The 24,149-nt window shown below is 38.6% G+C and overlaps 1 protein-coding gene across 1 annotated transcript in view; it reads right to left on the bottom strand.

The window, feature by feature from the left end:
• Positions 1 to 310: 310 nt before the first annotated feature.
• LOC111582950 (polycystic kidney disease protein 1-like 2) overlaps positions 311 to 24,149 on the bottom strand; it is a 48,535-nt gene continuing 24,696 nt past the window's right edge. The window contains exons 22-44 of the mRNA XM_035957974.2: positions 23,008 to 23,121; positions 22,375 to 22,489; positions 22,081 to 22,271; positions 21,768 to 21,998; positions 20,610 to 20,711; positions 18,432 to 18,610; positions 18,036 to 18,182; positions 16,139 to 16,338; positions 15,819 to 16,060; positions 15,482 to 15,668; positions 14,721 to 14,961; positions 13,149 to 13,389; positions 12,973 to 13,054; positions 12,751 to 12,885; positions 11,777 to 11,962; positions 9,457 to 9,787; positions 8,524 to 8,657; positions 7,740 to 7,867; positions 6,507 to 6,667; positions 6,166 to 6,376; positions 5,790 to 5,891; positions 5,477 to 5,608; positions 311 to 1,090 (exon numbers count right to left, since the gene is read on the bottom strand). Of these exons, the coding sequence (XP_035813867.2) occupies positions 866 to 1,090; positions 5,477 to 5,608; positions 5,790 to 5,891; positions 6,166 to 6,376; positions 6,507 to 6,667; positions 7,740 to 7,867; positions 8,524 to 8,657; positions 9,457 to 9,787; positions 11,777 to 11,962; positions 12,751 to 12,885; positions 12,973 to 13,054; positions 13,149 to 13,389; positions 14,721 to 14,961; positions 15,482 to 15,668; positions 15,819 to 16,060; positions 16,139 to 16,338; positions 18,036 to 18,182; positions 18,432 to 18,610; positions 20,610 to 20,711; positions 21,768 to 21,998; positions 22,081 to 22,271; positions 22,375 to 22,489; positions 23,008 to 23,121 (4,017 nt within the window). The 3' untranslated portion in view covers positions 311 to 865. The remainder of the gene's footprint in view (positions 1,091 to 5,476; positions 5,609 to 5,789; positions 5,892 to 6,165; positions 6,377 to 6,506; positions 6,668 to 7,739; positions 7,868 to 8,523; positions 8,658 to 9,456; positions 9,788 to 11,776; positions 11,963 to 12,750; positions 12,886 to 12,972; positions 13,055 to 13,148; positions 13,390 to 14,720; positions 14,962 to 15,481; positions 15,669 to 15,818; positions 16,061 to 16,138; positions 16,339 to 18,035; positions 18,183 to 18,431; positions 18,611 to 20,609; positions 20,712 to 21,767; positions 21,999 to 22,080; positions 22,272 to 22,374; positions 22,490 to 23,007; positions 23,122 to 24,149) is intronic.

The following is a 24,149-nucleotide window of genomic DNA, read 5'->3' on the forward strand; positions in this document are numbered from 1 at the left end:
ATCTGGAGGGTTTGGAGCCTTGTTCAGTGCTTTGGGCTTGTTCTCCAAGCCGCTCTTTAGCAGTTTTTGCGGTGTGCCAGGGGACATCGTTCTGCTGGAGGAGGCTGCTGGGGTTGAACACAGCTGCCGAGGAGGTATACTCGGTCGGTATACACTGTGTAGGTGTAAGTAACATCCACATTGCATTATAAAAAAAATATTGAATGTTGTACTCTTTAACTGAGTGGTTTTAATGTTGTGGCAGATCAGTGGATACATACAGTCAGCGCGTTTGGTCATAATGGAGAAGAAAGCAGATGATAATAATGCATCCAAACAAATCTGCAGGTATGTTTTTTAATGCTTTTATTTTACAAGAAAAATATGCTTTAAATTCATACAGCATTTGCTGCATCGGCTTTTACGTATAGCAAATAACGATTAATTATAGTGATTTAACTGAGTTTTGTACTGTGTTTAATGAGAATTTAAGTTAATTGTGTTCATTCATTAAAAAAGCTCCTTAATTTTTCTAGGTGGTTTCATGAGTTTATATTTACTCTAAATTATTTACATGTTGACTACTTAATTAATTAGCAATCATATCTTTGTTAACTGATGCAGCATCTATACTGGAGTGTGCAACAGAAGTGTGGACCAAAATATTGGATTTGCAATTAAACTAATGTCTAAATGAATATCCTCCAACAAACAACAGAGTAATCCTGTAGGTGACAATTATCTATCACAACATATTCACAGTGCAGCACAGCATGCTCTGATCTCCAAGCAGCAAACAATTAGAGAAAAATTAAAGAAGCATGAACAAATGAGCGTGGATAATATTGCTTGCAAAAACAATCACATTTGATGCGATGAAGCAGAACTAAATTAAACTGTGTCCCTCTGGATTTACTTTGTTGTCAGATGTCTGAAAAATGTTGACGTCAACTGAGGGAGTGTTGTGAATATTCCTGCTGTTGTTCAGGGTCGACCCACTGCTGCCATTCACATCAGGCCCCGGCGAGTCGTTCGTGTCTTCATATCTGATCCCAAAAAGACTGCAGATTTTCTTCAGCAACAGGTCGACACTCTCCTCCTCTTCCGAGGGCTGAGAAGGAAAGATAAGACTCAGAATCAATAAATTAAAAATAAATATTGGAGAGATGCTCTTGACACTACTCATTACTGAGGACAAATCATGTACGGACTGCTTTTGACTGCTGATCCTACTTAGTAAAAAAACAAATTCTTTTAGGCAGCGGGACATACAGACATCTCAAAATACTGAAGTGTATTCCAGGTATTGCAGTAACTGAGAAACACAACGCCCACACCAAGAATAACTACAAAGTAATTGTCTTTTCTCTGTGGCACTTGCTTTTGTGCTATGGCTCCTCAATAATAATGAGGGGAAATAGAGCCGGGTTGCTAAAATCCTGACACCTCTTTGTTTATGGATAACATTCAGAGCTTTCTAAAACCACTAAGCAAAATTTGGGATAAAAGCCACATTGTTTGAATGCAGATGATATTAATTAACACTGACAAATACGACTCGGGATGAAACCAAATTAACTGGAATTCCCTGCTGCTCTAGAGGCATTCCTTTGTTTTAACATTTTTCCAAATGGTTTTGCTCCGGGGTTTGATTCTGCTGATTGGTATTCTGCTGTGTTATTGAAGGCGATGTATTTCAGAGGAATCAGCACAATGTGTGTCAAACTTGTGATCGTCAGTGCAAGGCAAGAACTTTTTTAAAGCTGTCAAATGGTGGAGTCTGATTTGAGATTGCTGATGTGCTAACTGTTATGCTAACTGTTATGCTAACACATTTAGGTAATTAGCATGTGGCAGATTGATTGTCCATCTCACTCCCACAACTCACTTTTACTCCACTATGCTGGAATAGTGTTGCATGTGTGGATCAGTCTGAGCCACTTTGTTTTCCATTTTCATGGCTGGATATAAAAACTCTTTTAAAATTTTTTTTTACAGCACAAACACACAACAGAAATTCATCCATCCATTATCTATACACCGCTCAATCCTCATTAGGGTCGTGGGACACTGGAGTCTATCCTTGCTGACTTGGGGTGAAGGCAGAGATCTGGGGAATTTGGAGGTCAAGTTAACACCTTATAATCTTTGTGACATTTTTCCAACCACTCGTGAACTCTTTTTCGCAGTGTCGAAGGGCACACCATCCTGCCGAAAGACGCCATTGTTACTAGGGAATTTCAACAAAGGGGGGTTCTTTTTTTTTTTTTGCAACAATGTCTCTTTAAGACCTACCATTGTGCAAGTCCTCCAGGACATATTTCTACATTTTTACATATTATAGTTAAATTTTTTGGAATATTTTTATTTTCTTTAGATCAATATAACCCTCAGATCCTAAATTTTAATCATATGTATTGACTTGTGTCTTAACTGCTAGAATAAATTGCCTAAAAGTGCAATAAACCTAAAACAATGAAAATCGTTCTCATATATTTCAAAATACAGAAATTGTATAGCTGTATCTCTCAAATATGTAAATAAGTTGGACAATATCCTGTGGGCTCGTTTATGAGGATTTTTGTTATGTGCGCTTTATTGTGTATTTTTGTAAACCCTTCACTGCAATGAAAAAACGCTCTCAGACATGGTGAATGTGTGAAATGATAGTGTAACTCTCCAGATTTTATATGCAAAAAAAAGGATGTTCGATCTATCTTATCTGGTCTCAAATCTACCGCCATTCAAACATGAATTGCAATCGTAGCACGGGCACTACGCTGGGCTCTATTGGGGTAAGTATGTGGTATGTGTATAATGTGCATAAATGCCAGGACTCAAGGTTTTCCAGCGGAACATTTGCTAAATCGTCACACTGCTTCTGGTTTGCAATCTTCCCATAGTGCATCCGGCTGCCTTTCCCCCCCAGGTAGAGAACACACGTTTCCCGCCCATCCAACATGATTATAGATGTGGCCACTTTCTGCCATTGTTTCATGGATTATGTCTGATGCTCCTATGCATGACTCATAGACACTCTGAATGGTTTATGGCTACACAGCCTCACATGCAGAAAACTAAAAAAACACTGTATGTTCTGAAACGTTTCTATCACAGCAGCAATAAGGTTTTCAGCAATTTCTTCACAATTTCTTGCCTCTCTGCGTAGTCAGACCACACAGGGCGGCCTTCATGCCCCAAACTCTCATTAGTGAGCTTTGGTTGTTCGTGACCTTGTTGCTGGCTCACTGGTGGTGCTTCTGTGGATCACTTTGGAAAGTATTAACCACTGCACACTGGGAACGCCCAACGAGAAATGAGACCGACATTCTGCATGTTCAGAAAGATGAAAGAGCTAAAATGCTACATACATTCAGAGGTTCATATTCAGCAAAACAAAGGTATGACACCACTTTCTCTGTCTAAAGTAAGAAGAATTTCAGATTTAATCTGACAGCGGGCCTCCACCAAACAAAACTGCAGCTGTGCCTCCCACACAATAGAGAGAAAAATGTGAGAAAGACATACTGATGTCAACATCCAGTAGCTTTTGTGTTGGTCCTGTTACCTTCAGCAGCAAACCGCTACAGTAATCATGTTCAAAGCTGTGTTTTTGTCCAACTTCTATTTACTTTCCTCTTAAAAAGCATTCTAGAAGTGTAAACTGCAAGAACTGATTAAAGAAATACAAAGTGACTGAGCAATTGTTTTGGGGGAAAAAAGATCAGTGCAGGATCTTAAAACACACACAAAATCAAGAAATCTGGTCAACTGTGCTGTGAAACTAATTTTTTTTTTCTGAAACAATACCAGCCTTGGATTTTGGAGGTCATTATAAGGCAGCTTGATATTCAATTGGGGACACATTTGTGAAATTATTTGTTTGTAGTCAAGCACCCATACAGCTGTGTGTGATTTACAGTCATTCTGCAGATGAACTGGTGATTAGAATTTGTAGATGTTGACTTTTCTTGACAGCTGCACTCAGTAATGCCAGTTAATTCTCAAACAGTGCTCGCAATAGCAAATGCGTCAGCAAGCAGCTGTTTTAGTTACAAACACAGCAGATGCAGATAATCATTCACATTTATGTGAAGACCTAATGTAGATTCAGTATTATTTCTCATGTTTGCTTTGATTGGTGTCCACATGCACCTGATGGAAATATATCTCTTTGGCTGCTAATTTATCTTCTATTGTACAAAAAAGAACCTAAAGCTGAGTGGTGCTGCAGAAGTGTATGTATTTTCATATGTCAACCATTAGTCTGTTTTTGCATTTACTTCACACACAATGAAAACTTTATGGTTCCTTATATTCCATATTGCTTTTGCTTGTGCATGAGAGCAGATAACAAATAAATAAAAAATATATGCATTTCTACAGTGTATAAGTCTGGAACAGGCAGCTACTGATTATTTTCATTGTATTGTATTGTATTTAAAGCACATAAAAAGTCTGAGAAGACAAAGTTTCCTGTACAGAGTTGACACATTCTGTCACAGTCAACTGATCGGATTAGAAGACAGCTTCTAACAGCTTTACCTTTCAGGCATGTAAGTAAATATTTTTCTTACAACTAAATAAATGTTAATTTATGCATTAACTTGACATTCAGTCTCATTTGAAATACTCCAATAATAGTTAAAGACCTGCATGTATGAGTGAAATGTTATTAAATGTACTCAAAATATCAAAAATAAAAGCAGGATTTCTAACAGAAAATGGCACATGTGATGGATATATTATTAAATATGAAAATATTGGATATTATTTTGTGAAAACAGTATTGTTTTCTACTGTTAACAACATTATGACCATTGAACAAAGGCCTATACCCTTAAATAATTAGATCAACAAGGATCAGACAGATCATATGTAGTAAATGAAGTTTTTTTTTTTTTCTGCTGTTATGATTGTGGTCATTTTCTGTTCGTGGATGGTTGTCTGAGAGGGTTTCAACATGGTGTATACACCCTGCAGCCATAATTAATGTGTTTGTATCTGCACAGAGTACATCAAGCATGTCAGGTATTGAACAGTGGACAGTGGGAATGTATGCTTGACTGATTTCACCTCAGTGGTGGATTCTAGCTTTTGTCACGACCGCCCTCAACTGACCTGGAACTAGCCTCCAGCTGTTACTCAAGAAGTTTATTCAAATTCAGTTCTAATTAAATTGACTTATTGCCTTGAAAATTTCAAGAAACAATGTTACCAAAGGATCAATGCAACTTATTTTGTCACTCGCTGCCCCTTGGATTGTGACTGGGATCTGCTAAGTTTGTTTTCAAGTGTACAATCAACTCAACACTGATCTTGTAGACAGAATTCTTGGGCAGTGGGATATTTGTCAAACAGCTAAGTATGACTCAAATCAGTGCATAAACACACACAGTTTACGCACTGTGCAGTGTATGTTTGCTGTAAACCGTTTAGAATTTGTATTTACTGTAAATGACTTTCTTAAAAAGTAATGATTTGCCACAAATCTTACCTTGTGATATATTTGCTCCTGGTTGAATGCAACAAGGATCACTGAAACGAGGAGATTGAGCACCACAAACGACATGAACACAATACAGGAACCGATGAGGAATCCACCGAGCACAGGCGAGTAGTTCAAGACCTAGAAAACAGCACATCAGTGAGGCATTTGGAACTAAAAACCAACCACATCAGAAAAGAGGGAATGAAAAAACCTTGATGACACAGATCTTGGTTATCTTCTGTTACACCAGAAAATCTCGACTCTGAACATTATGTGTTAAACAATGTTCCATCTTTGAACAGTAGAACACATCACCCACCTCATTATAGTTGAAGATGCCGATCTGCAAACTGATGATGGTCAGAACAGCATCCATTAGAGTTTTATAGGATGATATCTCCCAACCATAAATCACGTTGCACTAGAAAGATAATACGAACACAAGTCATCACAGGAACCATTGCAATCATTTCTGTCCGTCGGAACATTCAATTTTGATTAAGTGGACAATTTTGTCGATAATGGTGACTTCAATACTATTTTATGCGCTTCATTCCTATATTGTCCTTTAAACCACAGAAAATATAGCTTAAATTACAAGAATAAAAGTCAGAAATACATTAAAGGTGGCCTCCTACAGCACCGCAAATATCAAAATATCTTGGAATGCCAAGGTCAATGGTCAGGATACTCACTGCTATGGAATATGCCGCTAGCATGATCACAATGACCACAAGAAAATCAGATATGTCACTCCAGGCTCGCTGCAGTGTAGCAGTGATCATGTTCATCTTGGGGTTCAGTCTGAGCAGATGCCACATTTTGACAGTGGCGAGCAGGACCAGGAAGGCGATCAGATACTGAAGCAGTGAGTCCACGGTGGCTGTCTGGAGGAAGCTGACAAACCTACACAGGCAGTAAAGATGTCAGTCATATGAAGTGGAGCAATAAAATAACAACAAACAAAACAGCGTAATGATTACAGAGGCACCGGTAAGACTTGTTTTCAGTGCAGTATTCTGTATATTGGTCTCACTGGTCTTTATGGTTTTGGTAGTAGGTTATATCACGGTCCCCGAGCACGTTCCTCACGATGAAGACAGCCAAAGCACTCCAACTCAGGAGAATGATAGTCAGCTCCAGAAGATTCCACTTGTTCTTGAAGTAAGAGCACCGCTGCTGCTTCATTAATTTGCCCTTTGGAGGAAAACAAACAAGCTAATTGCTGCACATGACGTCACAGGAGCTGGTTTGTGTGCATGAGCAGTACGTTGAAAATTACACATGAAAAGGTGCACAAAAAAAAAAAAAAAAAAGGATTTGCATCGTTGGCCTGAATGTGAAGGTGTGAATAAAGTCATCCAGTAAATATTCAGAAAAATAATATTGTATTAAACTAGATGCTTTTACTTATACTGCTGTTTGGGTATATTTAGTATTTATGTAACCATCATATCAAATAAATAAACCTTTTACTCATGATTATGTCAGTTCATACCTTGTCAAATGTTTGCATCTCTTAATAAAACTAATGTAACATTATTTAATATGCATGATTTATGTGCAGTCCCTTGAAACTTTATTCAGGGGTGAACTTCAGATAGATGCACACATGCTTCTTGTATCACATCCTGTCAAGTACAATTATATAACATGTTTATTTAAGTGCACCCATGTATATCACCAGAACAAAGGTCACAAGAAACAACAGCAGGATGTTATTATCTAAAACATTACAAATAATGGTGACTATGTACGACCATAAAAGGACTCCAGAGAAACTGGAAAAATATCAGTACAATACGACTGAGTGCTTCATGTTGAAGGAAATTACAGAGAGAGGATTAATATTGTTACATCCACAAATGACCTTCTATTATGATACAAAAGAATAAACCTGAATAGCGTCTGACAGCTGCTCTGAGTCAGCTCTAAATTGGTTTCAGATTTACAGAAAAATCAGTTTCTGAAGTTTGATTTGTTGACCGTATGCACAGTGGCTTCATCAGCTCTTCAACCTCCGTCAGTCTCTGAATCTTAATAATCCTCTTGTCCAGTTCCTGTCACAGCAGCGAACAACAAGGGTGTGTTCTGGGAAACATTTAGCCACGAAATCAAAAATTAATAAAGCAAGCCGTGCCACGCTTATTCTACGTTTGTTAAGGCTTCAGTAAATACAGAAACCGCTGCTCGTCGCACTGGAAAAAATAATTTGAAATGATGTGTGGATGACAAGAACCAAGCAATTAGTAGTCACGCTAGGATTTACCTGCAGGAACATGTAATGGAGGATGAAAAGCAAATAAATGATCTCAGCAACCATAACGAAGATGTAAAGACCACCAGTCGACTGGTAGAGACGAACACTCTGCATCTGACTTTGGAACTGAAATGCTCCTGTAAAGCCAGTAAAAAAGAACTCGTTTTAAAAACACACAGGGCAGCATGGTTGCATTCATAAAGTGTGAAGGCATGAAAAGTGAAAAAAAAAGCAACCAAGGGCATGAAATAACGCTGTTTTTGCCAAAGCCACGTGCTCCTGAGAGTTATTTGTATTGCTACCTGTGTCAGTATTCAATGCTAATAAATGTCAAGAGGTTTTTCCAGCTTTAAAGGGCCTCATAGGCTGGAGAGGTAGAGACTACAGTCTGTGTTGTTGCTGTTTCAAGTAATTTTTTTATTTTTACTCACTGTTTGGTTAAATTTAGCACCAAAAGTACTTGATTAAGTTTACAAAAAAGGTCAATGTATGATTAAAACACAGCATTTTATGATCTTAATCAAATGTTACAAGGCTACAGTGATGACAGCGGAGGAGAACATTTGGTTCTCCACTCATTGTGTCTATTTCTGACATTCATGAATCTCTGGCACTACTGTAGATGTTAAAAATGACACTAAAGGGTACCCAAGGAGTTCACACGAGACACCAAGGAGTTCTGACAAATTAGCAGTATATGCCAGTTTGGGCAAGACCAAGCTCAAATAAACTCAGACTGCAGTCTAAATTCTACTGTTATATATTCAGCATGCTCCAGAATAGCACTCCTTACCGACAGCTGTGGTCTCCAGTAAGAGTGTGGCAACACAGAAGAGGTTCACATTTGCATTATAAACGGTGAACTCGACAAAGACGGCCCTTGTGTACATATCCAGCCATTTATTCCTGAACAGGTACTCAAGGGTGCTGTAGATGAAGAACACAAAGAATATTTTACCTGTACACCTTTGCTATCTTTTTTATTTCAACAGAGACATCTATTCTCAAATGGAAAACCTTACATCAGCCTAAATATAGTTTTACATGTGTATATTTCCAACTTTAATATATTAGTTGCTTAACTCTCCTGTTAGGTTCGATTCTCAGGAACAGTAATGATGTTAGTGGGTCATGTTTAATTATCCAGAAATGTCAGAAACCAAAAAATCCCATTAAACATCAGTTTTATGTCATTATTAACTCCATTACTAATCTTCTCTGTCAATATTTGGTGCAGTGGTGTTCTTTATCTCTCACAGATCATGGTTCAATGGGGATACTTCACTTATTTTTTATTAAAAATGCAGCTTTAAAAAAAAAGTACATTGAAAAGACCTACATATAAAATATAATAGTTTTACATGACATTGTTTTTTTTAAAAAAGTTATTTTAAATTTGGATTTTTTTCTTTTCATGTAGTGGTGTTGATACATTAACACAAGACATCTCTTCTGTTCAGGGTGGGTTTGCAATTTCATTTTATATGTTGATTACACCTATTAAGCCAAGCAGAAGAAGTTTCATACCAAAAAAATATCTTTTTAGATTTTTTTTCTTTTACTTTAAAATAGGTCAATTTGACCAACAACATAGCAGGAGGATTAAATAAATCTAAGGTTAAATGAATGTGCTTAACCCCCTGAGAATAACACAAACCCCGACGTGACAGAGAATATCTTTGGTACTCATGTTGACACATTTATTCCAGTTTGCTCATGTACATACCTGCTAGCGTTTTGTAAATCTGGACCGAGCTCCACAGAAAAGCCTCCTCCCCTGTAGATCACAGTCTTCCCCCAGAAAGAGGAAGACCTGAGCTGCGCCTGTGTCTGGTACTTCCATGGACTGGAGGTGCTTGTGGACATATTATCGCTTACAGAGTGATTCCAGCCGAGTTCATAGGAGCCCATGTCCTCCACCTCCCATGAATATGGAGCATGACAGTCTGGTACAAGCTTCAGCATGGAGTCAGCAATCTGACATGAGCTCTTCTGCACTCGCAACTGACGGAGACGGGCGTTACCCACCAACTTGGAGTTCCCATCTGTGATAAAACCTGGAAGACAGCATTTTATAAAATCCTATATGTTCCACATAGTTAGTATGTAGATCAGACCGGCTAAGATGTAGCCACTTACACTGAATGCAAACATGGAACCTGACAATTCCAGTAAAGTTCATTCAAACAAGATGACAGTGAGGACGGAAAAAAAACATATGAAGATGCAGATGGTGGAAAGATGCCAACATGCTAGTCTGTCTTTTCTGTCTTAAAGTTTAGCTTTTGATATCACCGTGGGCTGAGTGAAGACTACAGCTTTGGATACAACATGTAAAATACTACTGCACCGATATCTGAACAAGTTCACTGCTGTTTATAACGGACCTAGCAGCTGCCATAAGTAATTCAGATTATGGAGCTGCTCAGACTACACGGCAGGGACTAAAGGTTCTTACATGTCAGAATTATCTATATCTGTACCTCTTCTGACTTTGTACCTCTCAACCCGGCCGACCAGCAGCAGATAGGTCCCCCTATATGAGCCAGGTTCTGCTCAAGGTTTCTTCCTGTTAAAAGGGAGATTTTTCTTGCCACTGTTGCCTTAGGGCTTGCTCTGGGGGTTCAGGCCATATGGGTTCTGTAATTGTTGTAATTTGTATTTAGCGCTATATAAATAAAATTTAATTGAATTATCCTCTTAAATTAGTGAGACATCTTATGGGGTGTTTTCACCTCCATCAAACTGTGACCAAATTAAGGGCGGAATTTGAACTTAATGTGTATTGTGTGGAGAAACATGACAAAAATGCAGTAGCAAATACATTTAAATAAAAAAATATGCTTAAGAAAAATTATAGTTGATTGTAATGGTTCACAACATGTTGCAAAAAACATTATTTTAAAAAAATGGCCATACTGCAGTATATGTAAACACATACAGGTATGCGGTGAGAATACGGGATTGATAGAGTAACCTATCACCTGCAAATCATTCTGTCTGGAGTGAACCCATCTGAAAGACTTTCTGAAACTCCACTGAGAGTGAAATAATAAGGTGAAACTAAAAAGATGAGGCAACAAGACATGAGATGCTAAAAGCTTTTTGCTCCCTAGCTGTGGACTTGATTGCTGTTTAATTCCACAGCGTGAGAGCGAGAAGTCTTTTGTGGACGGCATTCAGGATTTAAACAGCTTTCACACCAACAGACTTTTGACACATGAGGACTTTGGTTTCACAAAAAAGTAAAAACATCAAAGTTGCTTTGGCACAAAGCTGACATAAATCTCCTGAATTAATCTGCATCACGGAACTAGGCAGCTTATTACATTTTTATGAATTAACAACAGAGAGTAAAGAGATGTTGGCAATATGTTTCCATCTCTGTGACTAAAAAAGCACAGTTCTGACTTTGTAGTGACAGAAGCAAAGCTCTGAGACGCATGTTCCAACCACATGAGTATACTGGTTCATCATCTGTTTAAATGAGACTTATTAAGGTTTGTCACATTCATGAGGATAAAAAAGAGTAAACTATTTTTCTTGTTTTCCCCCCTAAAATATTAGATCAAAAGTAGCCTTGCATAGAAAGACTCATCTCCACAATGCTGTGCTAGCACCTTCCATTACCCTACTGGTATTGGGGAAATTGCTTGACTTGTATTTATTTCTATAAATCAATTACAATCATCCTTGACTGTGTGAAGCCCAGGATGCAGCAATGGTGCCCCTGAACAATAGTGTCCAAGGGGTGGAATTGTTTTGGTGGAACATTTGCATATGAGGAGGCAAACACCGTCATTAAATTTGCTAACTGCCCAAAAGAATCAATCAGACCTAGTTCTAAATGTTCAGCAGACTTGGCTTTTTCAGTGCATAGATTGCTGCTTGGAGGTTCTTTTCTTTTCAAAACAGTAACTCACACCTTAACAGAGCATAGGGGAGTCCTGCACAAAGTAAGTGGAAATGGCAGACTTATACTGGCAGTCAACATCTGCAGTGCACTTGTCCTATCCAGTAGAGCAGTTTCTTGGATTATCCTTTACCTGGATAAACTCCATAGAGGTTCCGGAGCAGAGATTTGTTTGCCCACGCGAACACGTCCCCGACACTCATGCTGCTTGAGATCCCTGCACTGAAGCTTTTTCGAATGTGCTTGTTCAGGAGGAAAGCGTTGGGATCTCTCTGGCCGTATGCCACCAGTAGCAACATCCACAGGAACCCCATGTAGACTGAAACACAACACAAGCATACACATTACAGCACTCATAAATATGCAAAGCAATAACAGTGCGACAAAATAACTCCACAGAAAAATTAAAGAAAAATCCACCATATGAAATATTACTCTCTGCTCTGCCTGCCATCGGATAATTCTACCTCTAATAACAGATGTTCCAGTGTGGCCTGCAGGAAAGCCATTACCAGAAAGTGATTAAGGACAGAAATGCCTGCAATGGACGATTAGATTGACATTATTTACCTTGTCAACAAGATAGAACGAATTACTTTTCCTCTCAGACTGTAACAGGACAAGTTTTTGAAAAAATGGGACAGATTGGTTGTGTACATTACAGCTGTAAGTCCATCATCTGTTTAATGCGATGTTTTTTCTTCCATTTGTAGGCTGATATGAGCATTAGGAACATTACCATTTCACAGCCCAATCTTTAAGTTCTATTAAGTTTGGTGGTCTGCTGGGTAATATATTTTTAAAATAATCTTTTAATGGTCTTTGTATGCTTCTAGGTTTACATCAAGTTTCATTTCTGCCTTTTGTTGAAATTGTACGTTGCAGAGATCCCAATAAGTCCATGTCTTACACAACAATTTTAAAATAAAACCGTTTCAACATAAAACAGTCAGGCTTTCAGGGAAACATGTATTGACTTAAATAAATAAGCAGAATCAGATTCTCTTCTGCGAACCTCGTCCTTCCTGTGGATTTCCTGTTATTTTTCTGGTTAACTATGAAATTCTTTCAACTCCACTGATAATAAAAAAAAGAACATCTACTCACTCAGAATCTCCCTGAGGAGAGCAAAAGCTTTCTGTTCCAAAATCCTGTTCCTCCTCATCTTCTCAATGTCTGCAGGAGGAGGTGGTACATACAGTCCAGCATCCCGTCTGGTCATCTGTTGGTCTTTGCAGTCGCCTGTGGGTGAAGTTATTTGTTTGTCTGAACATTTTTTTTTCGAGAGTATATTTGGGGAGTATTTATTTTCTCCTGTATTTCTCTTACTTTTCACAAATGCCACATTTTGAAAATCTTCCTCATCAACTTTTTTTATTACAAGTGCAAAGAAGATGGCAATGCACAGCACCTGCAGTAAGAAGCATCAGCAGAAGTGAAGTCAAACATTTAGGAGGGTCATTGGTAAGGTTATTTAAGTCAGAGACAAATGTACATTGTCCCACCTTCAATGGCTGAATAAGGAGGAGACTCTGAAAAAAGGAGACAATCATGGAAACCAGCCAGCTAATGGAGCGTTCCTTCCCAAAATTCAACCCATAAAGCATCGTAAAATATCCTGACACAACACTGGTTCCAATCACTAGCAGCCAGCCGACAAAAATAAACCACCAGGGCAGCATTCCCTGACAGCAAACCCTTTTGTTCTGAATGCCATCATCATCAGAGATGTCTGCTGGACTGAGCCTGAAAGTGAAGAGTAACATAAATACACATTAGTTTAAAGTACATTTTAGCAATTCAGATTGAACTCTAAGGAGTGATGTCCATCTGTAAGTACAAATATTAGCCCTATATCTCCAGACTGTGTATTTTTAATGAACTGTTCAACATTTTGGTAATTTCTTTTTCAAAGCAGTACCTCTAACTTTTGTGCAGTATGAAGCTGCAGTCTAGATTCACTTAATGTCAAGACTGAAAGTGGATAAAGAGCTATCCTGGATCAGTAAAAAGTTAGCCAAATGCACCTTTCATTACCTCTACCTGTCAGAAATGTAATTGTAATTGTAATGTAATTTTTTACTTTTTTTTCCTCTTTTTTGTAAATTGCTAAAAGGACAAATTGTGGTCTTACAGAGGCGTACACTATTAATTTCACTAATAGCACAGTAATCATTTCTTGATAAACAGCTGCCAAGGGCAGGAATCTGTCATTCTGAGGTTTCCAAGAGGTCACTGCACCAAGTCAAGGAAGAGTTAAAGCACCACGGATCACCAAGACGTTGGGTGTGTTGATATTAAATAAAGAAATTTTAACTTCTGACCTAGAAAAATTCAGAAATGCTGGCACCCCTGTAGTTGAGCAGGTTGAGCAGGCGACCCATAAACAGGGGCTATAGTCCCCCGACACATGACCATTTCCTGCATGTCTTTCCCTCACTCATCTCCCTATGATCCCTGTCTCTCTCTTCACTTTGAGCTATAATAAAGGCTAAAATCATAACTGAAAAAAAAAACATCTCAGAAATGCTGTCAGGAAAATTTTTAAAACCTCATAAAGACTCAGGCAAACTGCTTTCCCTTGCTTCTAGTCTTTGTGCTATTCATTCCTTGACTGTGGAGAAATATGCCTTTTTCTGAAAATTCAAAAATATTCTTAAATTACTGCCCATTATTTCCCAAATCTATTGCCCAACCAGCAAGCAGATGTCAGTCATTTTGGCACTCAGAGGAAACCAGTTTGTACTGACTTGAAACTTATGCGACACAGGAAATCTATCCAATTTGAAAACTCATTTTTAAAGTTACAGTAGTGTTGATTATAGCTGTGGCCAGGGAAAATTTAATTGTAGCTCATAAACTGTGACTAGAAAACATTTTCTTAAAGGTTTAATCAAAAACTGGCAAAAAAAAAAAAAAATACAAAAACAAAATAAACACAGTCAATGCATTTTTCATTTTGTAGTACCATCAAATGATTTGGTGCTCTGGCATACATGCTAGTTAAATATACACAATTTGTAGATAACCCATGCATATCCAACAGTGTGGTGCTTTAAAATGAAGGATTTTGCTACTTGTTGTTGATAAGGTCATCCTGGACGACAGAGTTGGATGTGAAAAGTTGCTCTTCAAGGACGCCCTTCAGGGCCTGGACCTGCTGCAGCGCCTGGCTGTAGCTGTGTGGGCTGGGAAAGCTGGAGAGACTCTGCAGACTCAGCTCAATGTGACACAGTTGCCTGTACAGATACTGGATTTTGTTGCTCTTCTTTTGAATCCCCTTCTCGGTTTGTGCAGGGTGCACAGACGCGCTGCTTTCTGAAAATGTACATAGGTTTTCAGTATACAATTGATTAGTGACTGTTTTAAAGAAGTAAGGTAAATGCTGTGGTGCGTTCAGGCTTGGAGTAAAGTGGATTTTGACATTTGGGACCATTACGCAGTCTGTTTTATTTTTCCCTAACAGCAGATGAACCACCTGAGTCAGTTATATGATGAGTAGCTACAGATGCAGCAGGTTTGTCTGTGGGAATGCACAGATGCATCTTTGCATTAATTAAAGAAGCGCTGAGTGAATCCACATCCGACTGCCTGTTTCCGGCAAACTTTTATACAATAGCCCGCCACTGAAACTTTGCATTTTGCCTAAACACACAGTGAATTATATCAAACTGTATGTGATACAGAAACCCTCTGCATTGAGTATTAGCTTCATTAAAAAACACTACCCTGCTCAGTTGAGTGAAGCAGAAAAAGGAATTACTCCCATCAAAGCTCTACTATAAGACTGCTGTTCCCAACACAGGCAACTGTATCCACTATCCACAGCAGAACACACCTGGTAGTTGAGGCTGTGTCTTTGCCTGGACGTTGTCACTGCTTTTGTTATTCTGTTTGATGAAGTCTTCCATCACAGGAAGGATAGCATTGATGTCAATCTGTTGTTCAGGCTTGAAGTCGGACTCTGTGCACGGGATGTTGCTTTTTACATTCTTAGAGAGTGTATGGGCAATCCTTGTGATATCCTAGGAAATAAAAGTGTTTTTTCTAAATACAAATATGAAATTGCATACAATGTAACATGGTGCAATAACCATGACTGAGTTTAGCAGCCCTTTAATATTCAGCACAACATGTAACTAGGCATCGAGCACACAGCAGCCTCCAGCACTGACCTTAATGATGGTGTCTAAAGTGTCATTGGCATTCATGTTGGGGGTAGCAGCATGTGAGGATAACTTCTGCGTACTGCTGTCCTGCTCAAGGGCTTTTGGTTTCTTCGTTTGGCGGCGGCAACAAGACATCTCCCGTGGACGAGTGTTTCTGAAGATACTGACTATGAGGATGTTCACTGGAAACATAATGAGGGAACTCTGAACTCCAATCATGAACTGCTGCCAGGTAAATTCAAAGTGACCTGAAACACAGTGAGGTGAATTAGATAAGGGGCCTTGTTCGTAAGAGTAAATTGAACTGTAATGAAAATGTGGCGTACCAAGGTCCATAGTCTGCTCCGATGGGTCTGTTGGGATCCCATAAAACATGATGCTGGTCAGCATCGTACAGAGCAGCAAGGAGAAGCAGCAGGACACTCTCTGTACACGTGTGAAGGTGCTGCTTACTGGTCGATTGACCACAGAGAACCAGAGGTGTCCGTCACTGAAATCCTTTGTTGTCTTCATGAAGAACAAATTACTGGAAGACAAAAGCCAAACTGTGAAATGAATACATTTTAAACCTACATAAACTGCCAGTTAGTGATGGATTACCATCTCATTTTAATCTCTTTTCTGTTGCAATAAAACCTTGGTGTACCTGTAGGTATTTAACATTTGAGGAATAAAAGAAAAAGCCATAAATCCTCAGTAAATCACCAGCTCAGTGTGTAGGATGAACATCCAGGGACTTAACTGGGATGAGAGGACAGTGACAGTTTTTATTGTACTTAATTGTTTTTCTGAAATCCTGTTGACTTAAATTCTTAATTGGTCTGCAGCCCAATATAAAACCTTGAAAAACCAAACAAACAAACAAAAACATGTACACAGTGTAGTTGTCATACCTCTGGGAGTGTATTACAGTGCATGTATTTAACAACTGGTTAGCACTTTTGCTTTGCAGCTAGAAGATCTCCTGTTCGCGTCTTTCTGCATGGAGTTTGCATATTGTCCCTTTGCATGCGTGGGTTTTCTCCAGCTTCCTCCCACAGTCCAAAGACATGCTGAGGTTAATTGGTAACTTTCAACTGTCCATAGTTGTGAATGTGAGTGTAACTGTTTGTCTGTACATGTAGCCCTGTGATAGACTGGTGACCTGTCCAGGGTGTCCTCTGCCTTCACCCTAAGTCAACCTAATGAGGACTAAGCGGTGTTTAGATAATGGGTGGAGGGATATCTCTACCAGAATGTGAACAGCAGGAAATGAGCTCTACTGAAAATATAATCTATGAAATTTTGACAAATTATCTGAAAATATTGACAATATGATGTTTTGCAATGCATTTCTTTTCTTCTCTATCCTCATCATGAATCATGTGTAAAGGGAGGCCATTATTGTGTGCTGTCTTTGCCAGTATCAATAAAACATAGTAGTGCAATATCATAAACTTTTCCCACTTAAGCATGAAAATCTGAAAAGAAAACTCTTGATAGCAACCACTGTAACACACTCCGGAAGAACAAACCTAACCCTGGCTATGGGAGCATTCATCTTTCATCTCTTTTCTTGTTTTTCTTGTTGATGTGATTAGAAATGATGATAAATAAAAGCTAAATCAAGCACTTTATAAATGTTGTGTCTGTCGTTTCTGACAATGAAAAAATAGGATTCTCCTGAAAGCCTTGGGAACTTTGCAAAGTGGTCATCACACATGAAGAAAAAGGAAAGACATCTTTTGAGATGAGGAAAAACCTGCTGGGGAATAAAACACACACTACTAATGATGTGTTGCTTATTATTTTGCGCAGGATTGACACCACAGACAACTACTTTGCATGGATGTTTATATTTTTTTCCATTTATCTCACAGGAAATCTTTTGCATTGCCACATTCACTTATCACTATGTAACTGTACAGCTGCTATACTCATGAAACAGGATGCATATGTGTCGGGACATTTTTGAGATGCTGATAGCCTCATGCACCTGTGAGTGGGGGTCATTTGAGAACCACTTCCCACCTGCTGGGGAGACTTCCAGCTTGCTTTACTTTTTACAGCCAGCCTGAAATCCAAACCAGTTATTACATCTCATTTGCATTTGATCGGTGTTCTCATTATTCAAATTCAAATAAAAAAAACTGAGTCTGGGTTTCACATTTGGCTTTTAGATTTCAACAGTGCGTCTGTGTGCGTAATTTTGCCAGCCAAAGTGCCTCCATGTTTCTACCTTACCTGAACCTCTTTAGATCCTCCTCTGTAGAAGCGGGAAAAACTTTATCAAGGCAACAATCCTCCATGTCTATTGCCAGCCACGAATTGCAAAGAAAATGCCATTTCTGTTCTGTCTGGAAATCCTGCACGATGACATTTCCCACATACCTGAGAAAAACCAAACAGCTTGTGAGCATTAAAAATGACCTTTACTCCTGTTAGCAAGTGTCAAAGCTAATATTAACACTGCAGCTGACATTCAAAGAAGTCACACTAAAATGACAACTAAATAGTATTTGATTATGTTCTCCTAAAAAGAACCGTAATCATACTTACACTGACCTCTGCAGTGGCAGTGTAAGTCCTAAATACAGCATGTTTCAAATGAGGTGGAAAGTATATGCTTCAAAGCCCTACCAGGAAGGATGGCTCCCTGAGTTGTTGTGCCACAGTCTGAGGCTCTGCAGGTCTCCCAGGCAGAAAGGTGTAGTTATCAGGAACATGTCCACCCCACCTCTTTCAAACACAGGTTTCTTTGGATCTGTCAGGTGGTGGGGCTCACTGTTTCCCTCTGCACCCAGCAGAGTCACCGTTACCTGGAACAGTTCAATACTCAGCATGTTAACATCTACTTTACTTCTAAGTATAAGATGAATGGTAGGCTGGGGTGGGCACTGGTTTAACCCTCTGAGACTTCAAGTGGTTACTGAGCGTTCTTTGCTCCCATCACATTTTTATGTGCTGTGGGCTTGTTTTATGCAATATAACGTCCTGTTCCTCTATGGAAACAGCATAACCATGGCTAGATGCAAAGAGCAGTATAACAACATTATAATGCCTTAAATCCATAAAAAAGTTGAATTTCTTTGATTATTTATTTTGCAAATAATAAAAAATAACATGTGTAGCATGTTTCCAAGTTCTACATACTATAGATACTTTACTATATACTATAGATACAAACAATAAATATCTTATTTTACTACATAATATTTTACTTACTATCTATATTTTACTATTTACACTTTTAATGGGTTTTAATACTTGTCTCCAACTTGCTCTGCATAAACACACCTTGCAGCTCAACCGCTTGCAGAATTTTTGTCACGTGACTGTTGGCTGCAACTGAGTCACTAATGGCTTCTTGGTTGCAAGAAGAGGCACACAATTTTTAGATTTTTACAGAATCTGGTAAGTATACACTACTGTCCAAAAGTTTGGGGTCACTTACAAATATCTTTGTTTTTGAAAACCAAACTTTTTTTTAAATGAAGATAACATTAAATGAATCAGAAATACAGTCTAGACATTGTTAATGTGGTAAATGACTATTCCAGCTGGAAACAGCTGATTTTTAATGGAATATCTCCATAGAGGTACAGAGGAACATTTCCAGCAACCATCACTCCTGTGTTCTAATGCTACATTGTGTTAGCTAATGGTGTTGAAAGGCTAACTGATGATTAGAAAACCCTTGTGCAATTATGTTAACACATGAATACAAGTGTGAGTTTTCATGGAAAACATGAAATTGCCTGGGCGACCCCAAACTTTTGAATGGTAGTGTGTATGCTTTATTTTCTTTGGTCAGGAGTGCCCAGAGAAAACCCACTCATGCACAGGGAGAACATGCACATTCCACGCAGAAAGATCGCGAAAAGGCTGAGATGCGAACCAGGAATCTTCTAGCTGCAAGGCAGCAGTGCTAACCACTGAGACACTGTGCAGCCCTCTGATGCAAAATGAATCACGAAATGCCACATTTAAAGCTTTAATGCTTGAAGCTTTAGCTGATTAAAAAAAAAGACCGAAACGTAAATGTGTCTATTTATAACTAAAGCTTTAGCAGCAGATTTTGTTTTTGCCACATAATTAGAAGCATAATAAGCAGAATACACAGCAGTGGCATAGAGTATTATGATATAATTCTTTGTTTTAAGCCCTCTTTTTCACCACCTTACATGAGTTCAACATTTACTGTCCTTTGAGTCCTGCTTTTACTCTCTACCAACCATTTCTGTCTCTCTGGTTGTTAAATGCTTCATCGTGATTACCAGCTGCTGACATATAAGTTAAACAGCTGTTGAAAACCAGAGTGGACAGATAATTTATTTAACAAAAGCTATGCAGAGCTGAAGAACTGAAGCAATGAGCCAAACCAATAAGTAGCTGATAATTAGCCATCTGTTTGTCAGTGAAAGATTTTAGTGAAAAAGATAAATGAAGCAGTCTGTCAGTTCAGAATGACTGACATTAGTGGATTGATACACTTAACATTTCACAATTGCTGCATTATTTACAGCTGTGTCCAGTAACATCATTTCATACTAATGCATTTGCACAGCATGGACATTATAAACACTTCTATTACTGTTATGTGCTGATTCACAGTTTCATTGACCACACTGACCTCCTACTCATGTAGCACATTTAATATTGTTGATTTGTATTCATCAGATGCTTATTGAGGAGGGATGAACCCTCTCAGAATCCTGAACGCTGGTGGCTGATGATTTTAGAGCTTCAGTAAAGACTTTCATGCCAAATCTAACATTTAACTATTTGTTATGCGTGACTCTGACGAAATATATTTACCTGAGAGGAAGTGGAAGCTCCAACGCGATGCCCAGTGCAGACACTCAGCAGGTAGCGGTACTCGTCCATGGGGTCATTGTCGGCCAGCACTGTTACCTTCACCTGTAAACAACCACAAAATATGATATAAAGTTGAAAAAAAATAGAGGCACATTTGCTTCAAATGGAACAACAAAGAAAATGTATTTGTTTAGGGAATCTTGAAGAGTTCAATGGACATAAAAAAAAAGAAAATAATCTTCCTAATCAAAACTTGGTGTGTAAATTGTTACTCCGCCAAAAATGCAGAGCCTCAGTGGAGTTATGTGACGATCGGCGTTGGTTTGTCTGTCTGTCTGTCTGTCTGTCTGTTTGTCTGTCTGTTAGCAACATTACTCAAAAACGGACAAACGGATTTGGATGAAATTTTCAGGGAAGGTCAGAAATGACACAAGGACCAATTAATTAGATTTTGGCAATGATGTGGCTAATAGTCTGGATCCACAGATTTGTTAAAGATTTCAGTATCATTACCAGATAGCGGCACAGCATCACTGTAACTGACTACAAGTGAACACTACGTCAACTGCATGCTGAAGATCACATATATACAATCCTAATAAAAATCAGCCATTGCAGACTTATCAGGACTTATCCGTTGGAAATGATGCAAGGAACGACTGATTAAATTGTGGGGGTGTTTCTGAGTCCCATCAATTCCCGCTGCCTGCTACATATTTAGGTCACACAATTCAGTATCCATACATAACGTACACATGCATAACACATGCCTGTGCTCAGAGCAAGATCATTTTGTTTGTGGGTACATCTACATTAAATGGCCACATTCTATGGTGCTGCCATTTGTGCCAGGACTTTTTTCAAGATTTCAGCAGTAGAAAATCATACGACTGAGCAGCCTTGGTGGAGAACTGCGCTCTCTGAGTGCTTTTCTTGTTCACAATGCACACAAAGATGAGAAATAAGTTACAAGAGCCTGTTATTGCTGTTGCTATTGCTTTTTTACTATTTTTTTTTTCATTTTCAAACTTGTCCTGAATCCAGAAAAGGCTTTATCCAACACATGTGCAGTAGACTTGTAAACAGATGTTCATGTGTAAAGTCGGAGCTCCCCTGCTTCTCTTAAGATGTTTATTGTCACTTCCCTTTGTGCTGTACCTTGGCTGTGTCTTGGATGTCTTTTCGTCGTGCCCAAACAACCACTAAGAGATAAGTCACAAAGAGTGCCCCCACAAAGCACACAACCACAGGATTCTCAGCGAAGGTTGCAAAGAGCTCAGCAGTGCGTGATGGGTCGACGAGGTTGGGAGTGACGAAGAATGAGCTCCCAAAGAAGGTGAGGTGGTTGCAGAGGCACTGGGTGGCTGAATGTGTGGTGTTGACCCCAACCTTGAAAGACAACAACCTTTATTGTCATTAAGGATTAGACAACATGTTCTGCATGAAAGGTAGAATAAATGACTGTACTTACTCTACACCCGTGATCGTACCACGCAGATAGTGACTCATTCCAGTATTTACATGAGGCCGTGATGGAGGTAATCGATAAACTGGCATTGATCGATTTAATACCTGGACCCACAATTGGCCTCACCACAAGATAGTGTGTTCCAGTGTGTCCCTTTAAACTCTCAGGGCTGAGTAGCCACGTGTACCTCTCCTCTGTGTCAGACACACAAATACTCAAGCTATGAATTGAAAACTGACTTTGAAACGCATTAGAGAAAATATCCTGACTCCACTGCTAAGCAATGACACTCATTACCTTTTGTAGTTCCCTCCTGGGGCATCTGTGTCATCGCTACATGGTTCGCCTCAGTGGGGTACTCCATATAACCAAGAAACACTTTGAAAGGCAAAGGCTCCATTGAAGGTACCATCTTGAAAAGGCATAGACGTAGTTACAGCAAAAGTCCCAGCAGTGCATATGCAGAAACATGTAAATATATATAACCTTATGTTCCACATTCATGTCCTGTATGTTCTGATCATTTTATAAATTCTTTACCTCTGTGACAAGATCAAATATGAAATATGAAATAATATAACATAATTAATTTAAACGATATAATTATTTTTGCAGTAACAAATAGGAGATATTTTATAACATTTGCAATATTAGAGGTTGTACTAATAGTATTATTAATTTTCCCCATAGGAAGACTTTTCTTTTATTGGGTAAGCAGTCATAGCATTCCCATCACCCTTAGCTGTTGTTTCTGCTAACGTCACACTTGCAAACCCAGAACAGAATTTTATCAAAAGCATGTTTACATGCTAAAGTGACCTTGTTGCTCAAGTACAGCCTCACAGATCTGCTGTTTAGCTGTAGATGTTTTGTTCAACTATTTATCACACATTCACTCTCAGCAGCCGACATAACAACCTGCCACCGCACCTTCAACACCAGAGTGGTGTTCCCTGAAGGGACGTCTATGACCGTTGTGCTGTAGTTCCCCAGGTACAGAACTGAAGTGTTCACCTGCTCTCCTGCAGGCCTTGGCAGCAAAATCTGTGTGTCAGGAAAATGCCAGAAAACAGATCCAGATATTGATTTACACAGAGCATACAAATGGAGAAAGATTCTTGATAATTTAGCACTTTCTGATTAGTGAAATATTTAAAATGCAGGGAGACTATTAATCAGTGTGCTTTCTACTGTCCCCAGTTAGAAATTTTACTATGATTTAGTCTTTAATAATTATTATATTGAAGTATTTTTTTCATGAATCTTGTTTTTTATGGTGGGAATTATTATCATAGATATAGACAATTATGATTCCTCTGTTTTAATGTATGCAGATAGTTGCAACAAAACATGTACTGATGAATAATAGTATAATGGATTGATCTTTATTATACAGTCTTTTTTTTTTTTTGGAAGAGCAGGTAGCACAAGTGGTGCACATGAATGTAGGATGAGTAAATATTTCTTTTTATGCATTACATTCTGTTGTGATGTGGACTCAACATTATCTCCTTCAGTCCTCTTTAAAGTCAGAGCTCTCCTCATTGTGGAGTGAAAAACATGGTGTTTCGTTTTCCAAAGTATTTCAAAGAGAAAGGTGTGCATACCTGTTGCTATGGTACCAGAACAAATTGATTGATGTAAAAACTATAAAAGAATGTGTGAACTATTTCCCATTCTTATCAATGTTTCATCAATATTTGCACTGCATCAGATTAGAAGTTGTATAAATATTTTAAAGATTAACACTTTAACATGCCTGAGTTTTGGGTGTGAATCACTTGTGTTTAATCACACTTTGACAGTGTGACTCTACTCCAGTTAGAAAAGGCAGATCAAGTGCCACTGGCTGCAGTATTAATGCTAATTAAACATAAATGTAGCCTTAAACCAAATTTGTTGTACTTACTATATTTTTAATATCAAAAGATGGTAAAAAGTTCAGATTACTACACTATCAGTCCACTTTACTTGGTCGTATCTTGTTTGCATTTCACAGAATGATCCTTCTTGTTTGTCAACTGGTTGAAAATGAAATCTGCTGTCGGTAAAATAAAGCATGTGCCCCCACA

Source organism: Amphiprion ocellaris, chromosome 11 (genome assembly GCF_022539595.1).
Source record: "Amphiprion ocellaris isolate individual 3 ecotype Okinawa chromosome 11, ASM2253959v1, whole genome shotgun sequence".
NCBI lineage: Eukaryota > Metazoa > Chordata > Actinopteri > Pomacentridae > Amphiprion > Amphiprion ocellaris.